Consider the following 16,601-nt stretch of genomic DNA (forward strand, 5'->3'; position numbering starts at 1 on the left):
ACTATATGTGCTGTCAAAGTACCAATGAATTATGAACATTTGTGCGCATGGATATGGCTAGAGCATGTTGCGTTTCTCTTTTACCGAGGATTCAACGATACTTTGTGTTTTATAGGCAATTGACAATCGATTTTTAGTATTCTTGATGGCCTTATCCCCTGATAGTATTTGTGGCTATTAATTATGCTTGTTTTCACCCTGTGAGTTCTTACCATGCTCCAACTACGTTAAATTGGAGGCGAAGTTTGAGTTTGGCTTGGATGAATGGAAAGTTTCACCATGGTTGGCACAAAACTTGCTATCTAAGTTGATGTTATGTAATTAGATCCAAGCTGTGGGTGAGAAACTAGATTACGTCTAGGCTATGTTACGTGGACTGTGTATTGGTAATAACATAAAATAACTCCTCTCATGAATCTCAATATAAAATTAGTCAGGGATATTGTGTTTGAATTGCAAATAAGATAAACTATAAGTAAACTTGATGAATATGGTGCTCAAGAATCCATATGATATAGATTACTAAAATATTGAAAAAAAAATGGATTTTAGTTAGAATGATCCAACAAAATTGTAAGAATATGGATTGGATCTTAATGGGCTTCCATTAAAATTGTAAGAATAAGGATAAGAGTTATAATGGTCCAGTATGAGACTCAATGATCACATTCTCCATTAGTGATATGGTTTAACCAAATTCCAAGTATATTGTATATGATCAACACACAAGGATAATGATTTGATATTGGAGGAGATCTACAAAATACAGCACCAGTATATCAATATTATATGTATGGAGGTGTTTTGCACAATTTTTTGCTTTTATTTGTAAGTATTTTTTAAAAATATTTTTTGCTTGAAAAATCATTTATTTTTTAATGTTTTATGATGATTTTAATATATTAATATTAAAAAAAATCATTTTAATTATTTTTAAATAAAAAAAACATCCTATTTCACAATCCTAATAACCCTCCACTCAAAAGGCGGTCTATAATTTTTCTAGTTGCAGTGCACATGATGAGGTAAGAACAAGTGAATCTGAATGGCTTGATCCTCTAACCTTCGCTTTTCCCAGTCGTCAATACTTGTACGTGCCTTCTTCTCAAAGCAATACCTCGCCTTTATAATACCATTTTCACCATGATTATTGCCATCGTCTCACAGAGTGCGAATTGAGAGACTCACACGGCAAGGAAAGCAGGGGAGAAGATGTCGGATTGGGGGCCGGTATTTGTGGCGGTGGTGCTATTTATACTCTTATCACCAGGTTTGCTGATTCAGATGCCGGGTCATAACCGATTCATAGAATTTGGCAACTTCAAAACTAGCGGAGTTTCCATACTGGTTCACTCCATCCTCTACTTCGCTCTCATTTGCATCTTCTTGCTTGCTGTTGGTGTTCACATGTATGTTGGTTCATAGCCCTCGATTGCGGATCTGCTTTTGACACGGAGATGTGACGTCTGTAACATGTTGTAATAAATCTGCTCTTTTTTTTGTTTTTTGGGTTTTTGTTTGAAGTAAATGTTCTTTTAACTTGATTCGTGTGGCAAATATTTGTACTTAATCCATTGAAAAGATGTAAATGGAGTTCTATGTGTGCTGTGTGATTGCAAGTTGGATTTCCTAACTGAATCAATTACAGACGAGCCTGGATGGAGGAGATTAGAGAGTGAAAGAGACCGAAGGATCCCCTGGCTAGAAACGATTCATACCAATTTTTTTTAGTTTGTTTTTTTATTGAACAAACACGTACATAAAATAATATTTATTCAACTATACTTTGTTTTCTATATTTTTCAATGTCTTCTCCCCGATAAATCTTTTTTTATTCAATTCCATCCTTATTTAAGAATTAGACTTTGCAAATATTTCTTTAATCTATTTAATTTATTTTATATGAGATTATTTTAGTCTCATAAATTTAATTGTTTCTTTTAATTTCAACTCTTAATATTAGATTTGACAAAATTAAGTTTCATAATTTTTTTAATTTTTTTATGAAGTTATTCTAATCTCATAATTTAAGTCGTAAATTTGATGAGTTAAACTAGGTTAGATCATGCCATTTTTTATTCCTTTTTAATTGATTTTTCTCAATCTCATCCATAAACATTAAATGGTTTAAGAATTTGGTTCTATAATTTTTTTTTATTTGTTTTCTATGAGAATATCTTATTTTTATGATCTAAGTTACGAGTTTAGCAAATTAATCCAAGTTGACTTGAGGTTTTTTAATTAAATAGTTTTTTCAATTTCATCTTGCAACGCTATGTTAATTAATTCATGATTGAGTTAGCAAATATTTTTTGATTTACTTTTTACTTATGATCTAAGTCACGAATTTAACAAGTTAGCCCTTTAGATTAACTCAATATATCACTGTCTTAAAATTTCAAGAAAAAATATTTATCTAATATGTTATCATCTCAATATTTAAAAAGGATATAATCTAATATATATCAGATTTTAAGTTCATAATTAATTTCTTTAATAAAAAATATGTTAGCAATGCTTAAATAATTTTTTACCTTAAAAAATTATTTAATCTGACATGTAATATAGCATTTATTAATGATCTAATACTATTTATGCATCGTGTGAGAACCTAATTATTCCATGACTTGCTTTAAAATTTTTAACTTTATTATTAGTTAGATGGCAACAAGATGAATATGTGAAGTGTCAGATCCTGTATTATTTATTTGGGCATTTTTAATGTTTATTAGATATTATAATCATAACCTATCAGGAGATATATGCTTTATAGTTAATTGATTGATTACACGTAATACTAATTTTATTCGTGTAAAATATATTTATTATTTATAAACTATTCTTTATCTTTAATATTTATTTATGTTTGCTTAATGAGTCTAAAGTAAAAATTAAGTGCTCGATACAAAATTGTTTTGCAAAGAGAATTTTAAAGTTATTATAATTATGCGATTCCTATAACATATATAAAGCATTGTTCCTAAATATTCTTGATTGATTCTCTATTAAAACTGAATATTAATTGAAGTGTGAAGAATGATACATATTATATTTTTTTTTATGATAAGAAATAATTGTTTGCATAAGTTGAGGTGTCTGGAATACATAGAACTAACATGTAAATGTTTGTTAGATGCACATATATTGAATTGACCCATATGAGAATTATATATAAAGAAATCACATATGTATATGAAAATGCTCATATGACAATTATGTAAATGATTCTTAAACTTGAAATCACTAAATTATCCTATATAAAAAATGTTATACTTTGATTCTGACTATATGTTGTCTTAATCAAGGGTGATAAACTGGTAGATATATATTAAATATATCATGAATTATATGAAGGTATTTGAGTGATCAAGAGATTTATCATTCTATATGAATTAGGGAAAGTATTCTAGCTATTCTCGAATAAATATTGATTGTGAAATCCTTGTGTAAAGTAGACTAAAATTTAAAAAGAGTTTTAAATCCTATTCAAATAATCAATAAGTATGGTGTTGAGAATAAATACACTCTATATTATAATACTTAAATCAGAATATTTATAATGAAAGTATAATAATTATACAAAGAAATTGATTACTAAAAGATTAGGTCAAAGAAATTGATCACTAAAAGATTAGGTCAAAGAAATTAATCACTAAAAGATTAGGTCAAATGACATATGACTTCACTAATATTTAGGAGCTAATGACACGATGCTAGATAATGCACTTGGTCTTAAAATATAAATCAATTAATTGTTGAATTGATATTAATTAAATTATTTAATTTATGTAATTCTATTTTTATTATAATTATAATTTATATTTAAACCAATTTATTAGGAATCTAATGAGTTATAGATATTAAAAACCATTGTTCGTAAATTAAACTGAGATAATTAATCAAATGTGATTTGATTGTGAATAAGTTGTAGAAATTGAGGATTAAAATATAATTAATACAATAAATTATAATTCTTCATTTACAAAAATCAAGTACAAAAATCAAGTAGGAGCTTGAATGAATAGATTTCTAAAATCATCTGGGGCTTGAATGAATAGATTTCTAAAATCATCTTGAAATAATATATGTAATATTATTCAAGAGAAAAATTAATTTTTTTCATTTATAGATTTATTATATTTTTTTAATTATAACTAGAATATTATAACTCATATTCTTTGAATAAGAACTGATGTGATCAATTTAAAAAATATGTTATAGAGCATATAGTGTGTGAAAGAGTTCTATAGATATTACAAAATATATGGTATAATTGAAAATACAATAAAAAAGTTAGTATTCAAAGACATGATGATTTCCTTTTGTTTTAGAATTTTAAATTTTTATTAATGATTTGTGTAAATTATTATTAGAATAATTAAATAATTTGTAATTTATGACAATATAATTTTTAAGAATTTGATCAAAGAAAAAAAATCAGATTTTCATATAATCTTTACTTAAACCCAAACTAATCTAAATTTTCTAATAGTATTCTTATGACTCTTGGGATTTTTTATTTTTATTTTTTATCATATGTGCTGTGTCTAATTCAGAAAACCCCACATAACCTACCTACCAGTTCTTGGATCAAGCTGATGATTCTGTTAAATGGAGATCAAACTGGTATGGTTGCAGAGAATCAGACAGTGCGTTTTCAGCATCATGTTTTCTTAGTCAAAAAGTGCTTCAAAATGTCAAATACTCCAATTCCCTCTTGGCCACTTCCATTTTGTCGAGATCTATAATCACCATTTTTTAATGAAAAAGTAATCTTGACTTGGGTATAGTAATTTTGCAGTAATTAAGCTGCTCTTGCTTTCCTACAGGATAATCATGATGCTGAACACCATCCTGCATACAAGTAATCTCTTTTTTTCAATTCAAAGAGACGACAGAGATGACTACATGCATAAGAACAAAAAGAAACCACAGAGATTCTCTACCCCTTGGCAAAATTCAGATTTCATATGGTGCACGACATGATGCTAATTAAAAAGAGAAGAGCAACCTGATTTTATAATCCTATTACTAGTAGAGAAGAAAGAGAACTACAACACTGCCGGCAGACTAGACATAAAGGTGGACGTGAAGAATAACGAGTAACAGAACAAGAAGCAGACCGTAGATAACCATATGAACAAATATGGCAGCCAGACTCGTCTTCATATTCATGAAATCAAGGGGTCGTTCCTTCCCTGGCATTTGAATGACCAAACCTGGTGACAGAAACGCAAACAAAGCAGCAGCTATGAGAGAAGCAGCCCAGTCGTTCATCCTAAGCGTCAAGAAATCTCTCAACCTTCCTTCCTTTGAGCTCTAGGTGCCTCAACTCTAAAGAGTAGGAGGAGCTAGGGGAATTAAGCAAAGGTTAAAGGCTTTGGTTGCTATAATATTATACATGCTCCTTGCAGCTCCTCGAGAGGGGCAACGGGGTCCTTGCCTTAGGGAATAGGATTCCCATGAACTTAGGGCATGGATTATCCTTTCAATCACCCGCTTTGTAAGCTTTTTTGAACTAGTTGCTGGATAAGGGAGAGCATCATTTTCTATTCATGTCAATAAGTTGATTGATTGTTATCAATGGCAGGACCAAGTGGCAGTATGGTTACCCGCACCATCACCTTTCTTTACAGCACTCGTATTCCACTATGTTACAAGCTTTTCCAAAAGAAGCTTACCTTGAGGAATAATCAAAGCGTGTGTAGGTCCCCTTCTCTTGCTTCGACCGAGGTGGTCATTATTTCAACCTTTCGGCTGTTTTTGAAAGAATGTTTGATGTAAAAAATTATTAAATTTATTCTTTTCATTATCTTCTAATGCACATTACCTCATAAATTGTTTACTTTATCGCCGTTTTGATGGCTTTTATTGCACCTCTGGGGGGGCCATTTTTCGATTTTAACAATCTTCAATGCCATTGATTATCTATATTTAAGTTATAAACAGGTATGGGCTTGGTCTTTTCTTTTGGAGATTTAAAAAGAAGAAAAGAAAAGGAGGAGACAGCCGTTCGTTCTAGTTTGACGTGCACCAACCCAAAGAGCCACACTGTTTTTCTTTTAAGCAAGCTGTGCTCGTTATTTAGGGCTTGATAAGTTAATTTGTAATAATTCTAGCATTTGATTCTCATATTGAGATAAGAAAAACAAACATAATGAGATAGGGGAGAGATGTCATTTTGTAATATAAGATTTTATCTTAAGATTATATTAAAATAAACTTATTTTATATTTATTTCTTTAATCAAATATATTTTTATTTCTTGTCATCTAATGAACAACAAGATTCCCATTTAACAAAGGCTTGGAAGCACGTCGGCTTAAAACCAAATACCACAATGTTCCCTTCAAGTTCCCATACCCCAAGTGTCAAACTGAAAGCTTGATAGAGAGAGAAAAAACTCCTCACTTCCATCCTTATCGCCATAGCCTCGCGTTCAAGATGAGCTTTGAACCAAGTCACCTCCTCTCTTAAAAACTACAAAAGAACCGAAAATCCCCATAATTGTATTTTTTTTTTCTCTTTATCCTTTGGAGCTACATAAAATGGCAGACTGGGGGCCAGTGTTAATAGGGGTGGTGCTGTTTGTGTTGCTTACACCAGGTCTTTTGTTTCAGTTACCAGGTAACAGCAAACAAGTGGAGTTTGGGAGTTTGAAGACGAATGGCATGGCTGTAGCTGTGCATACTCTCATCTTTTTCGCTGTCTATGCTGTTCTCATCTTGGCTGTTCATGTTCACATCTATACTGGCTGATTACTCATATTGTACTGGTAAGCTTGTTTGACAAAGTTGTTGCTGGATGGTGGAGATCTCTTTATGCTTGTGCCCTTTTTTTCCCTCTCGTTTTTTATTTTGTTTTTCTTTCTTTCTTGGTGGGAAAAGAAAGATGGTTATTTATAGTTGTGGATCATGATTTAATAGAACCTTGGCTGCTAATTTGAATACGAGAAATGGAGCACGGATGTTTTAGTACTGGATTGGCTGACCAGTGCAATCATTTCCACATTACTGGGACCCGCTGTTAAGTAGGAGGTATGGAAGGTGAAAGATTTATCTTAGTCAGTACATAGAAATCCCCCATCGTTTTGTTGCTGTGGAGATTTCAACTTTAAAGCTCATAATTAGCATCTCAAGGCTCAATGAAGACTTTCCCACAATTTAAATGCCCGAGGGTTCTTGTTAAAGAAAAAAAGAAAAGGGAAATGCTAAATGGTGCTGTTGTATTTGCTGCCCAGCTAGAATATGTGTTATTCATTAACAGAATCCATCACTTTACTCTATGATATATTGAGACATAAATAATCAATAGGACAAAGAGGAATATTACTAGTATCAAGCATCATGTCAATTCAAGTATGAAACCTTGCTAAAAAAACCTTAAGGTTTCGCATTTAAACTATACTGAACACGTGGGTGCCAACCAGACCAGACGAGGCAGAGAAGATTATGAAACAGTAATGCTAATACAGAATAAAAGAAAGAAGAAACTCATGTATAATTAAGAAGGGAACGGAAGAAAACAATAGTATATATATAGAACTATAAAAGTGGCCTTCGCCTGGGCTGTTTCTGATTGATTACTCATTCCCACTTAAATAAGGGAATTTTCTAATCAGTTGGCATGTATGTGAATACCTATTGCGATGATCAGGATGGTGATTATGCAAAAGTATATAACAGCATGAACTAGAATGGAAATCCCACTTGTGTACATGTTCCCAAATTCTACTACTCTTGTTCTTGCTGGTAGCTGGAACAATAGCCCTGGTGAGAGGACAATGAACAAAACCACTGCAACAACAACAGGTCCCCAATCGGCACTCATCTCTCTCAACGTGGATTGAGTAAAACTTCAGAGTATTGCTTGAAGCTGGTTTGGTCACAAAAGATAATGATGTGGGTTTAAATATGGAGGAGGACGAATAAGTCTAATTTTCTTGGTGACGAAGGAGGTGGGGATGCGAAACTTATTGAGAAAGAAGAGAGTTGGGTTATGAAGGGAGGAAAGGTATGCGTTTGTAGTGGGTTTTCTTTATGAAGTCGAAAAGAAACAAGTTTTCTTTCACCGCCATCTAATAATTGCTCCCTTAAAGGCTTCTTTTTTCCTGCTTTACAGATTGATGAAGATAAACCTTGGAAAAAAAAGAAAGAAAGATAAACAATCAGGCAGGCAGGTGCATGTGTAAAGGTCTTGAAATGCTTGGTTGTCTCGTTTATCTTTCTTATGCAAGGCATGCAGCAGTCTCCTTGATCGCTATTCTGAAGCTTCCTTTGCATGACTCCAGCCGTTGGTGTTATGGCTTTGTCTTGGACACTTCGGGTAGGCAGAGACACAAGGAACAAGTGTGAATAGGCTCTGGAGTACATATAATTGGTCTATCCTTTCAGTTACAGACAAAAATACCTATCAATATCTACGCATTTCAGCAAAAAAATGATGATAATCCAATCTCCTTTTTTTAGAGCCAGTAGACCATGTTATTATGAAATCAATTTGAAAACCAAATTGATGACAAGAGATACAGCTTGCTACATAATATCAGAAGCAGGAAAAACATAAGATAACTAGCAACCAACGCACAAAACACAAGGGAACAACACACCTACAGAATCGCAAGACCTATAGCCAAAACGGAAGAAGTAAAACCGAGCATTCATGACAGACTAAGAACCCCATCACAAAACAAAATGATATGGAAAAGACAAGCCACAAAATCGGATGACCTGCTAACACCTTGAATAGCCACCAACAAAAGAAAGCGGGACAGGGGCAGACAGAGAGAAAAGCAACAACCAGAACTGATCAAGAGAAAACCAGCAAAAAAACAAGCATCCAAACAACAAAGAAGCCTCTTGCAAATACCAGAACTCCTCAACCCTTAAAATTGAGTTGCTAATGAGATTCGGAATGCTCTTTAGACTCTCTCTCAATTTGTCCTCCAAGAAAGTCTATCATAGCATCATTCCCATTAGTAGAGTCGGTTTAAGAAAACAGGGCAAGCTCTGCAGATTAACGTGTTAGAAGGTGATGAGCATGCCTATGCATGAAATCGATCCGTTGAACACAAGCTTTTGAACATGGTGCAGCATACTGTGCATTATTCTAATCAAACAAGGGCCTTTTCCAGATGAAATACAACCATTTCCCTGTTTCCAATGCCCGCTGTAAAATAGTTTCATTTTACGTAAAAAAATATATTTAATTCCTAGAAAATTAATTGATATATATATATATATATATATATATTAGTGTTATGAAAAATAAGTGAAAAATATTTTTTGATTTTAACTATGTCGTGAAAAATAGACTAAAAATAAATTATTAATATTTTATTTTTTTTAGTTTATTAAAAAAATAGAACTAAATCTAATAAATAAAAAAAATTAGAGGAAGAAATTGAAAAAAAACTCAATTTCATAAATTTTTTCAAATAAAATAAATAGCAATTAAAAAGATAAAAATCAAATTGACAGATAAAAAATTAAAAAAAAAATTAAAAAATATTATAAATTATCTCAAATAAAATAAATAATAATTAAAAAAATATGGATAAAATCTTATATATAAAAATTTTCAATTAAAAAAGAATAAGATAAAAAAAATAATAATTAAAAATTAAAGATCAAAATTAGTATAAAAATTAAATTAAATTAAGTTTTAAGGGATACGATTGAAAAAAATTCAAAATAAAATATATATTAATTAAAATATTGAGGATTGAGATTAATAATAAAATATTTTTTATTTAAAATAAAATATTTTTTTTAAATCAAGCTTCTTCTCTTTTTTTTTACTAAAAAAGTATTTTTTGATAAAAAATTATTTTAAAAAAATCATTTTTTATGAAACAAAAATTCCAATGGAGATGTCCTTATGGAAGTGGATACTTGATTGAATTTAGATAAAACCTAAGGTATTCCCATTCATATTCCTGGTTAGTTCCTGATTCAAGATCCACTATTTAACCTTAAAATGTACTCAACTGGAAGAAACTGTTCACTGAAAACCAAATGAGCCGGCAAACACATCTCATGAAAATTTTAAGATACCCGAATAACTAAGCAGCGTTTTTCGTTTTCGAGCAGCGTTTTATGTTAACGAGGAAATCACACACCTACATAATGAAATTGCCGAACCAAAGATCTAAATATTTCTCACAGCCGTCCGGAGGAAATAGAAGGGCCACATCCTCTGCCGTCGATGGGGATACAGCTAAAAAAGCAACGTCAAATCCAATGGCCTCTTCCAGATATTGACTTTGTCTTCTTCCTTCAGATTTCCAGGTTTCCCAAGCTATTTCCCTTTTGTCTTTCTTCAGGTAACTCTTTCCCATCCTGTCTTTATAGTCCCATTCGCCTTGTTATCTCTGGATTCCATAACTCCTCACATATCTCCGGCATCACTCCTCTATCCTCATCACTCCTACTGAGTAAGCTATAGAGGGCTAAGAGAAGGAAAGGAAATTCAGAAGACTGGGAAATGGGAGATTGGGGACCAGTGCTCGTAGCTTTGGTTCTGTTTGTTCTGTTGACACCGGGACTGCTTTTCCAGCTACCAGGGAATAGCCGAGCGATAGAATTCTGCAACAGGAAAACCAGTGGGCTCTCTATATTTGTTCATACCGTTATCTTCTTTGGCCTCATAACCATTTTTCTCATCGCAGTTCGTGTTCATATTTACATTGGATAACATCTTTGCCATTCACCACAACAGCTCCGATCCTCATCCTCCTCGTGATGCCGATGAGCTTCAATAACTTGATTTCTTTCAGGAAAATATATGCATCTCTCTTAGTTGTAGTCTGCAGAAAAGAAGTCTCCTTTCTTGATCTCCTACTCTTTTCATGTGTTTTCTTTTTTGCTTGATATCCTATCCTACTCTTTTCATGTGTTTTCTTTTTTGTTAACGGTTTATATAGTTTTTAGATCAGTGATTTATTAGAAAAATGTTATGTACTTTATTGAAGAATGTTTAATTAATGGGATCGGGTCTGTTTCAAATTATCAATGTTCAACTGTAAGTCCCAGGAGGAGCACGCAAGCTGGTATCCCTCGACTGGTTGTGATCTTGATGCAGTGGGCTTCGGAGGTACTGTGGGACGACACACATGCACGTGCCACATAATTATTTTTTCTGATACAGAGAGGATGGAACATAAGATCTCTTAGATGGAACAGAGAAACACGTGCACCGCTGATTTACACGTGCAGACATTTTTTAATTTTTCAGATAAAAAAGAGAGGCCCGAACAACTATTTTAGTTGAGTTACTGATCATTCATAGCACAGGCACCCTCTAACTAATTCCAAACAAGCTGGCGAGGTCTAAATTGCACTGTCACGGCACATGAGATTGTTAGGTTGTCCGGAACACTACGCAGCGGAAAGTTGTTTTTTTTTTTTTTTTTAGTCTTAAGATTTTCTTCATCAAATTCAGACTTACAGTTTTGTTTAATTGAAGAACATATATATATATATATATATATATATATATATATATATATAATTGCTCAAAAGCTAAGTTGATATAAATTATAAATTATTTAAGTATTTAATTTTTAATGATAATATATATAAATTATTGGTGAAAAATTTGTTAAACTATAATTATTAATTAAAGATCTAATATTATTTCAAGATAATTTTATAAATCTATTTAATAAAGTCTCTATTTGATTTTTCTAAATCTAAAATTATAATTTCTTATATAAATTACATTTCAATATTTAATTTCTAATACTTATTTATAATCAAATTATATTTAATAAATCATTGTAGTTTAATTTTCTAACAATGATATATATGATTCATCAGGTATTCTAATAAGCTGACCTAAATATAAACTACAATCATAAATAAAATAAAATAAAATAATTTATTATTAATTTAATAATTCATTAATTAATATTTGAACATCAAATATAATATATAATAATATATTATAATCCTCTAAATATTAAAAAATTATAAATAATTTTACTTGATCTTCAAGTAATAAGTTTTTTATTATAATTATTTTTTTATTAATAATATTTTAATTTAAATATTAAAATATAAAAAATATATACTTATTAAATCATGTTTATTTTCTATTACTTTTATTGTTACAAGTCAACTAAATCTAGGAGGGGATTTCAGGATTTTATTGGTATTTTTTTTTAATTATTTCTATCAATGGTTTCATCGGAGAGAAGTTTCGTGATTGGTGAAATCAAGATCAATGGATAAACTCAGGAGTTTTTTTTTTTTTCCGGTGTGAAAATCGTCGGAACAGTGATCATTCCGTTGATGAGTGGGCAATAAATTGGGCCGTAACCTGTGGATGCTATAGAGATGGATCTCAAACACTTTCTTTGTATTTTATAGTCAGGTGAGGAGTTAAGTACACATCCATTGCTAGAGTTTTCTTACGGTATTTCTCTTATTGATGGTTTTACAACTCATCATCAAAACTATAGTGTTTTGAAGTTTATTAGTTTTTTTTCTTAAATATATTTTACTTGAAAAAGTATTCAATTAAATTTTTTTAATAATTTAATGTGTTAATTTTAAAATGTAAAAATAAATAAAAATAAATTATTTTAATATATTACCGTAGTTAAAGACCATAATAAAATAAAAGAATTGCGCTTCAGGTACGAATTTGATGCCACAAATATAACAGCAGTCCATTTGCTTGTATTTCGTGTTATCTTTGTGGCACAAAATTCGAGCAACAAATTGTTTTCTACAAAAATAAATATTTACAATATATTCAATAATCTTTTATTTCATAGTCAATTAAAAATGTTTTTTTATTTAAGTATTACATTTTTCTTCACTGAAGTTGTAAATTTTTTTTATTAAAATTATACATAATTATTATGATTGCGCAACACCTAGAAAATTTATATATATATATAAAATTAATATTTTTTTACGCTACATTGCTACATCGAAGGATTTTATCTAACTGATGCATGAGCTAAAGCTGTAGCAGATTCATATAAGAGTTTTTTTTTTATATACTATATTCACATAATATTTATAGTGATAGTTTGGATCATTAAGATTTATTTTTCTTAAAATAATATTTTCTTTACAAAGAGTTATGTTAGTATTTAAAGAGATGCTATTACTTTTAAAAAAAATTGATATTTTGATAATTTTATAAAAAAATTTATTCTTTATTTCTAATTTTTTAATATAAAAAAGTTTGGTTTCAAATAACACTTATAATCTTTTTAACAAAAAGCTACTAGAAAGTGATGGATCAACTTATCTTATTTGTGTTATTTCTCCTTCAAGACCATGTCTAAAAAGGGCTAACAGTAGGTAATAATCCAACTTATTTAAGCTTACCAAAATATCAAGCTCAGATACATGGTGATACGAACTAGATTGGGTTTAAATTTGATCTTAAAATATCTGCTAACCAGTTTTACAAGATTAAACCAGTTTTACAAGATCGAGTATATCTTTCAAAATATACATTGAATTAACCTCAGATTATATAGAGATACTAGACACAAAATTATATTACAGTAGAGTTTCGAGCCAAGCAAATCTCATAAACATATTGTTTTAAAGAGTTGAAGTTACTAATGAATCTTGTCAAATATGTAAAATTAGACATTCATGTATAATTTGAGACATTTCTAGAGTTATAGAAAGAATTGTACTTCGATTCAAATTGGGCTGGAAACTTGTCATCTTAAGCTTTCAACCATAAATGGTAGGCTCAATAATTCATCCAAACATGAGATAACGACATGTTTAAAGTCAGGACTGAAATCTACCAATAATATATGAATATTAGAGATTCGGGCTACATGGAGAAATTTTAGTATGAAAACTTTGTTTTTTTATCCAATCTTATTTATTTAATGTTTAATAATTATTTTTAATTTGAATTTTTTCTCGCCCATTAGACATTTTTTAGGAGTTTATTTCATCATTTTGCTTATGTCAGTTAATTACTAGTTTAGATCCATTAGTTTACAACACAGAAGGGGTCTATTAGAGTTAGTTGAAGGAGATTATATTATTATTTTTTTAGCTACAAATTTCAGCAGCAAGTTAAACAATAAACATGAATTTTTTTTTGTTTATTTGTGGCAAAACAACTTTTCTTTACAGAGACAAAGATCAGACACTGATTTATTAAAGAATAACTAGTTTCGTGACATCATTTACATACATGGTGTCGCGAGTGCGCCATCAGGCGACAAAGAGCTTTTTATGCCTCTTGAGAGATATTGTTATTGGGAAGGAAATGTTTTTGAATTTAATCATAAAATTATAATTAAGGTTATTAGGAACCCTATAATCTGCAAAAGTCTGGTAAGAGATTGGTTATGTAAGGGAAAGATGCATCAACCCTAATGCACCCTGACACAACCAAAATATTAATGTTTTCTTTCAAGTGCAGAAATGTCGAAGTAATAAATAACCCGGCAAGACCGGGGTCGAACCACAGGGAGATTAATTGTATAAATTATAAATAACAACAATACAACAACAACAACAACAATAATATTAGTAGTAGTAGTAATAGTAATACTAGTAGTTATAGTACTAGTAGTAATATATTTTTTTTAATATCAACTACTACCTTCTCCTCCCAACCAAAATGAGACATTGTTTTTAATATCTTAAGATATAAAGATAGAGTATAGAAGACATTACCTAAAACAACGAACACTAACAAACCTAAAACACACTTAAACAAATATAACATATAATAAAATAGTAAAATATTATGGTGTTAATAAAACCAAAAGACACAAATTTTTACAAACTAAGGCTCAAATCCAATCTCAAATTTTTATGGCTTTCCTTATTTGACCATTCTATTTGACTAATGGAGGAATCAATTATAGAGATGAAAGATTGAAATTGATTAATCAGTTATTCAGCACTAGCAGCAGAGATTATGATTTATCGTGTTGAAGATGTTATTAAATTATGTTCCACAACATGCAATTTATCATAAAAATCATTAACCCTGAGCAAACATATAGGTTTATGGTGAATATAAAGTTAGGCCCAAGAGTAATATGAAAGTTTTTTTCCAATGTGCCTAGACTACTTGGTAAGGTAATGAAGGCATTAGCGTGTTTAAACATTATATTTATTCAATCAGACAATATGGAGACCTGCAATTCCTCTTCAATTAGTTTTTCAATGATATTCCTTTTTGCTAAAGCTTTGGGGACGACCCCCAAAACTTAACTGCTTTCTAAAAATACAGCTATTGACAAACCCCTCATTAACCGAAGGCTGCCTCCACTATACACTAAATGAATCTTTCTCTCAGCTAGTACCCACCCAGATGATTTGCTGATTCTAAAAACTCCTTTTCTTTTGCAAGACTAGATCCACCAAAAATATAAATATTTCTTACTTGATGACTTGAGGAACCTACCATGTCTACACACATCTATATCTGTTGAATGTGCGGGTTGAGTAGAAATAAAGGGAAGGAAATAAGATTTTATAGATGAGAAATTAAAAATACAATCATAACACTATATGTAAGCGAGCTCGAGTCTCTCTCTCTCTCTCTTCTTAAAAAAAACATGTGTATATATAAATAATTATGATTGTAGCTTATATCTTTCCTTGGTTTTACATCTAAAAACGATTTAAATGCCCTCTATGGAACGAGGATAAGCTTTCCATCCTATTTTCTTAAAAACTAGCAAACATGATCTTTTTTAGTTAGATTTCTAAGAATATAACAAGCATATTTTTTATGAAAATGGGGTCATAAGTGATGAAATACACAATGCACATCACCACTAGGATATATCCTAAAAGTCAATAGAAGATTATTTAAAGACTCTTTATGTTTTGAAATAAATCCTGAGTTTTGATATTTTTCACAAGTTTTACAGAACACATGTGTGTCTTTGAACATGGTAGGCCAATAGAATCCATATTGTAATATTTTTATAATCATCTTTTTTTACGAGAAATGAGTCTCACATGCCTTAAAATGAAAAACATTAATAACACTACTTACCTTATTGTTCAAAATGCATGTTTAAAATATTTGATTATGACAATATTTGAATAAGTAAGGGTCATCCTAATAAAAATTCTTCACTTCATTCAAAAACTTTCATTTATCTCCGGTATTCCATAAAGCTAGCAAAAATTTTGAAGCAAGAAAATTAATATTTTTAGCAAACCAAGGCATTAAACTAAAAGAAAATAAAGATTCACTAGGAAAGTAATCATCGATTAGTGTGATGTCAGATGTCGAATCTATTATCAATCTTGACAAAAGATCTGTATCAGTATTTTTTGTGCCTTTATCGTCCTCTATTTCTTCTTATTTGAAAGTTTCAAAGATTTCAGAATCATGATTGACTTCTTTTTGTTTGGTCATAATATGAAAAAATAGAAGTACTGGTGGAGAATCAGTCTTTTCTTTGCAATGTTCGGGTTTAACCCATTCCTTACCCTTAGATATTGACTCATCATCAGTCTCACAATGTTTAAGAATTGGTCTTTTAATAATTTACCACTGTGGAGTAATGACTGATTGGACTTGATCTATATGTTGGCTTCTGAAGTTACTTGCACTTAAATTGTATTGTCCTTTAGGAT

General features: G+C 30.5%; 2 protein-coding genes across 2 annotated transcripts; both read left to right on the forward strand.

Moving 5' to 3' along the window:
- The first annotated feature begins 1,012 nt into the window (after window positions 1-1,012).
- On the forward strand, window positions 1,013-1,633 carry LOC105114364 (uncharacterized). Its single transcript, XM_011010884.1, has one exon. It carries the CDS (start codon window positions 1,213-1,215, stop codon window positions 1,423-1,425), a length of 213 nt encoding a protein of 70 aa, XP_011009186.1. The 5' UTR covers window positions 1,013-1,212; the 3' UTR covers window positions 1,426-1,633.
- A 4,660-nt stretch (window positions 1,634-6,293) lies between these two features.
- LOC105114366 (uncharacterized) lies at window positions 6,294-7,290 on the forward strand. Its single transcript, XM_011010885.1, has 2 exons — window positions 6,294-6,764; window positions 6,951-7,290. The coding sequence occupies exon 1, from the start codon at window positions 6,549-6,551 to the stop codon at window positions 6,756-6,758; it is 210 nt and encodes a 69-aa protein (XP_011009187.1). The 5' UTR covers window positions 6,294-6,548; the 3' UTR covers window positions 6,759-6,764; window positions 6,951-7,290.
- Window positions 7,291-16,601: the final 9,311 nt, after the last annotated feature.

Source organism: Populus euphratica, unplaced genomic scaffold, assembly GCF_000495115.2.
Source record: "Populus euphratica unplaced genomic scaffold, PopEup_1.0 scaffold512.1, whole genome shotgun sequence".
Classification (NCBI taxonomy): Eukaryota; Viridiplantae; Streptophyta; class Magnoliopsida; order Malpighiales; family Salicaceae; genus Populus; species Populus euphratica.

Coding starts and splice junctions, on each gene's coding strand:
- LOC105114364 (XM_011010884.1), top strand. CDS start 1,213: ATGTCGGATTGGGGGCCGGTATTTGTGGCGGTGGTGCTATTTATACTC.
- LOC105114366 (XM_011010885.1), top strand. CDS start 6,549: ATGGCAGACTGGGGGCCAGTGTTAATAGGGGTGGTGCTGTTTGTGTTG.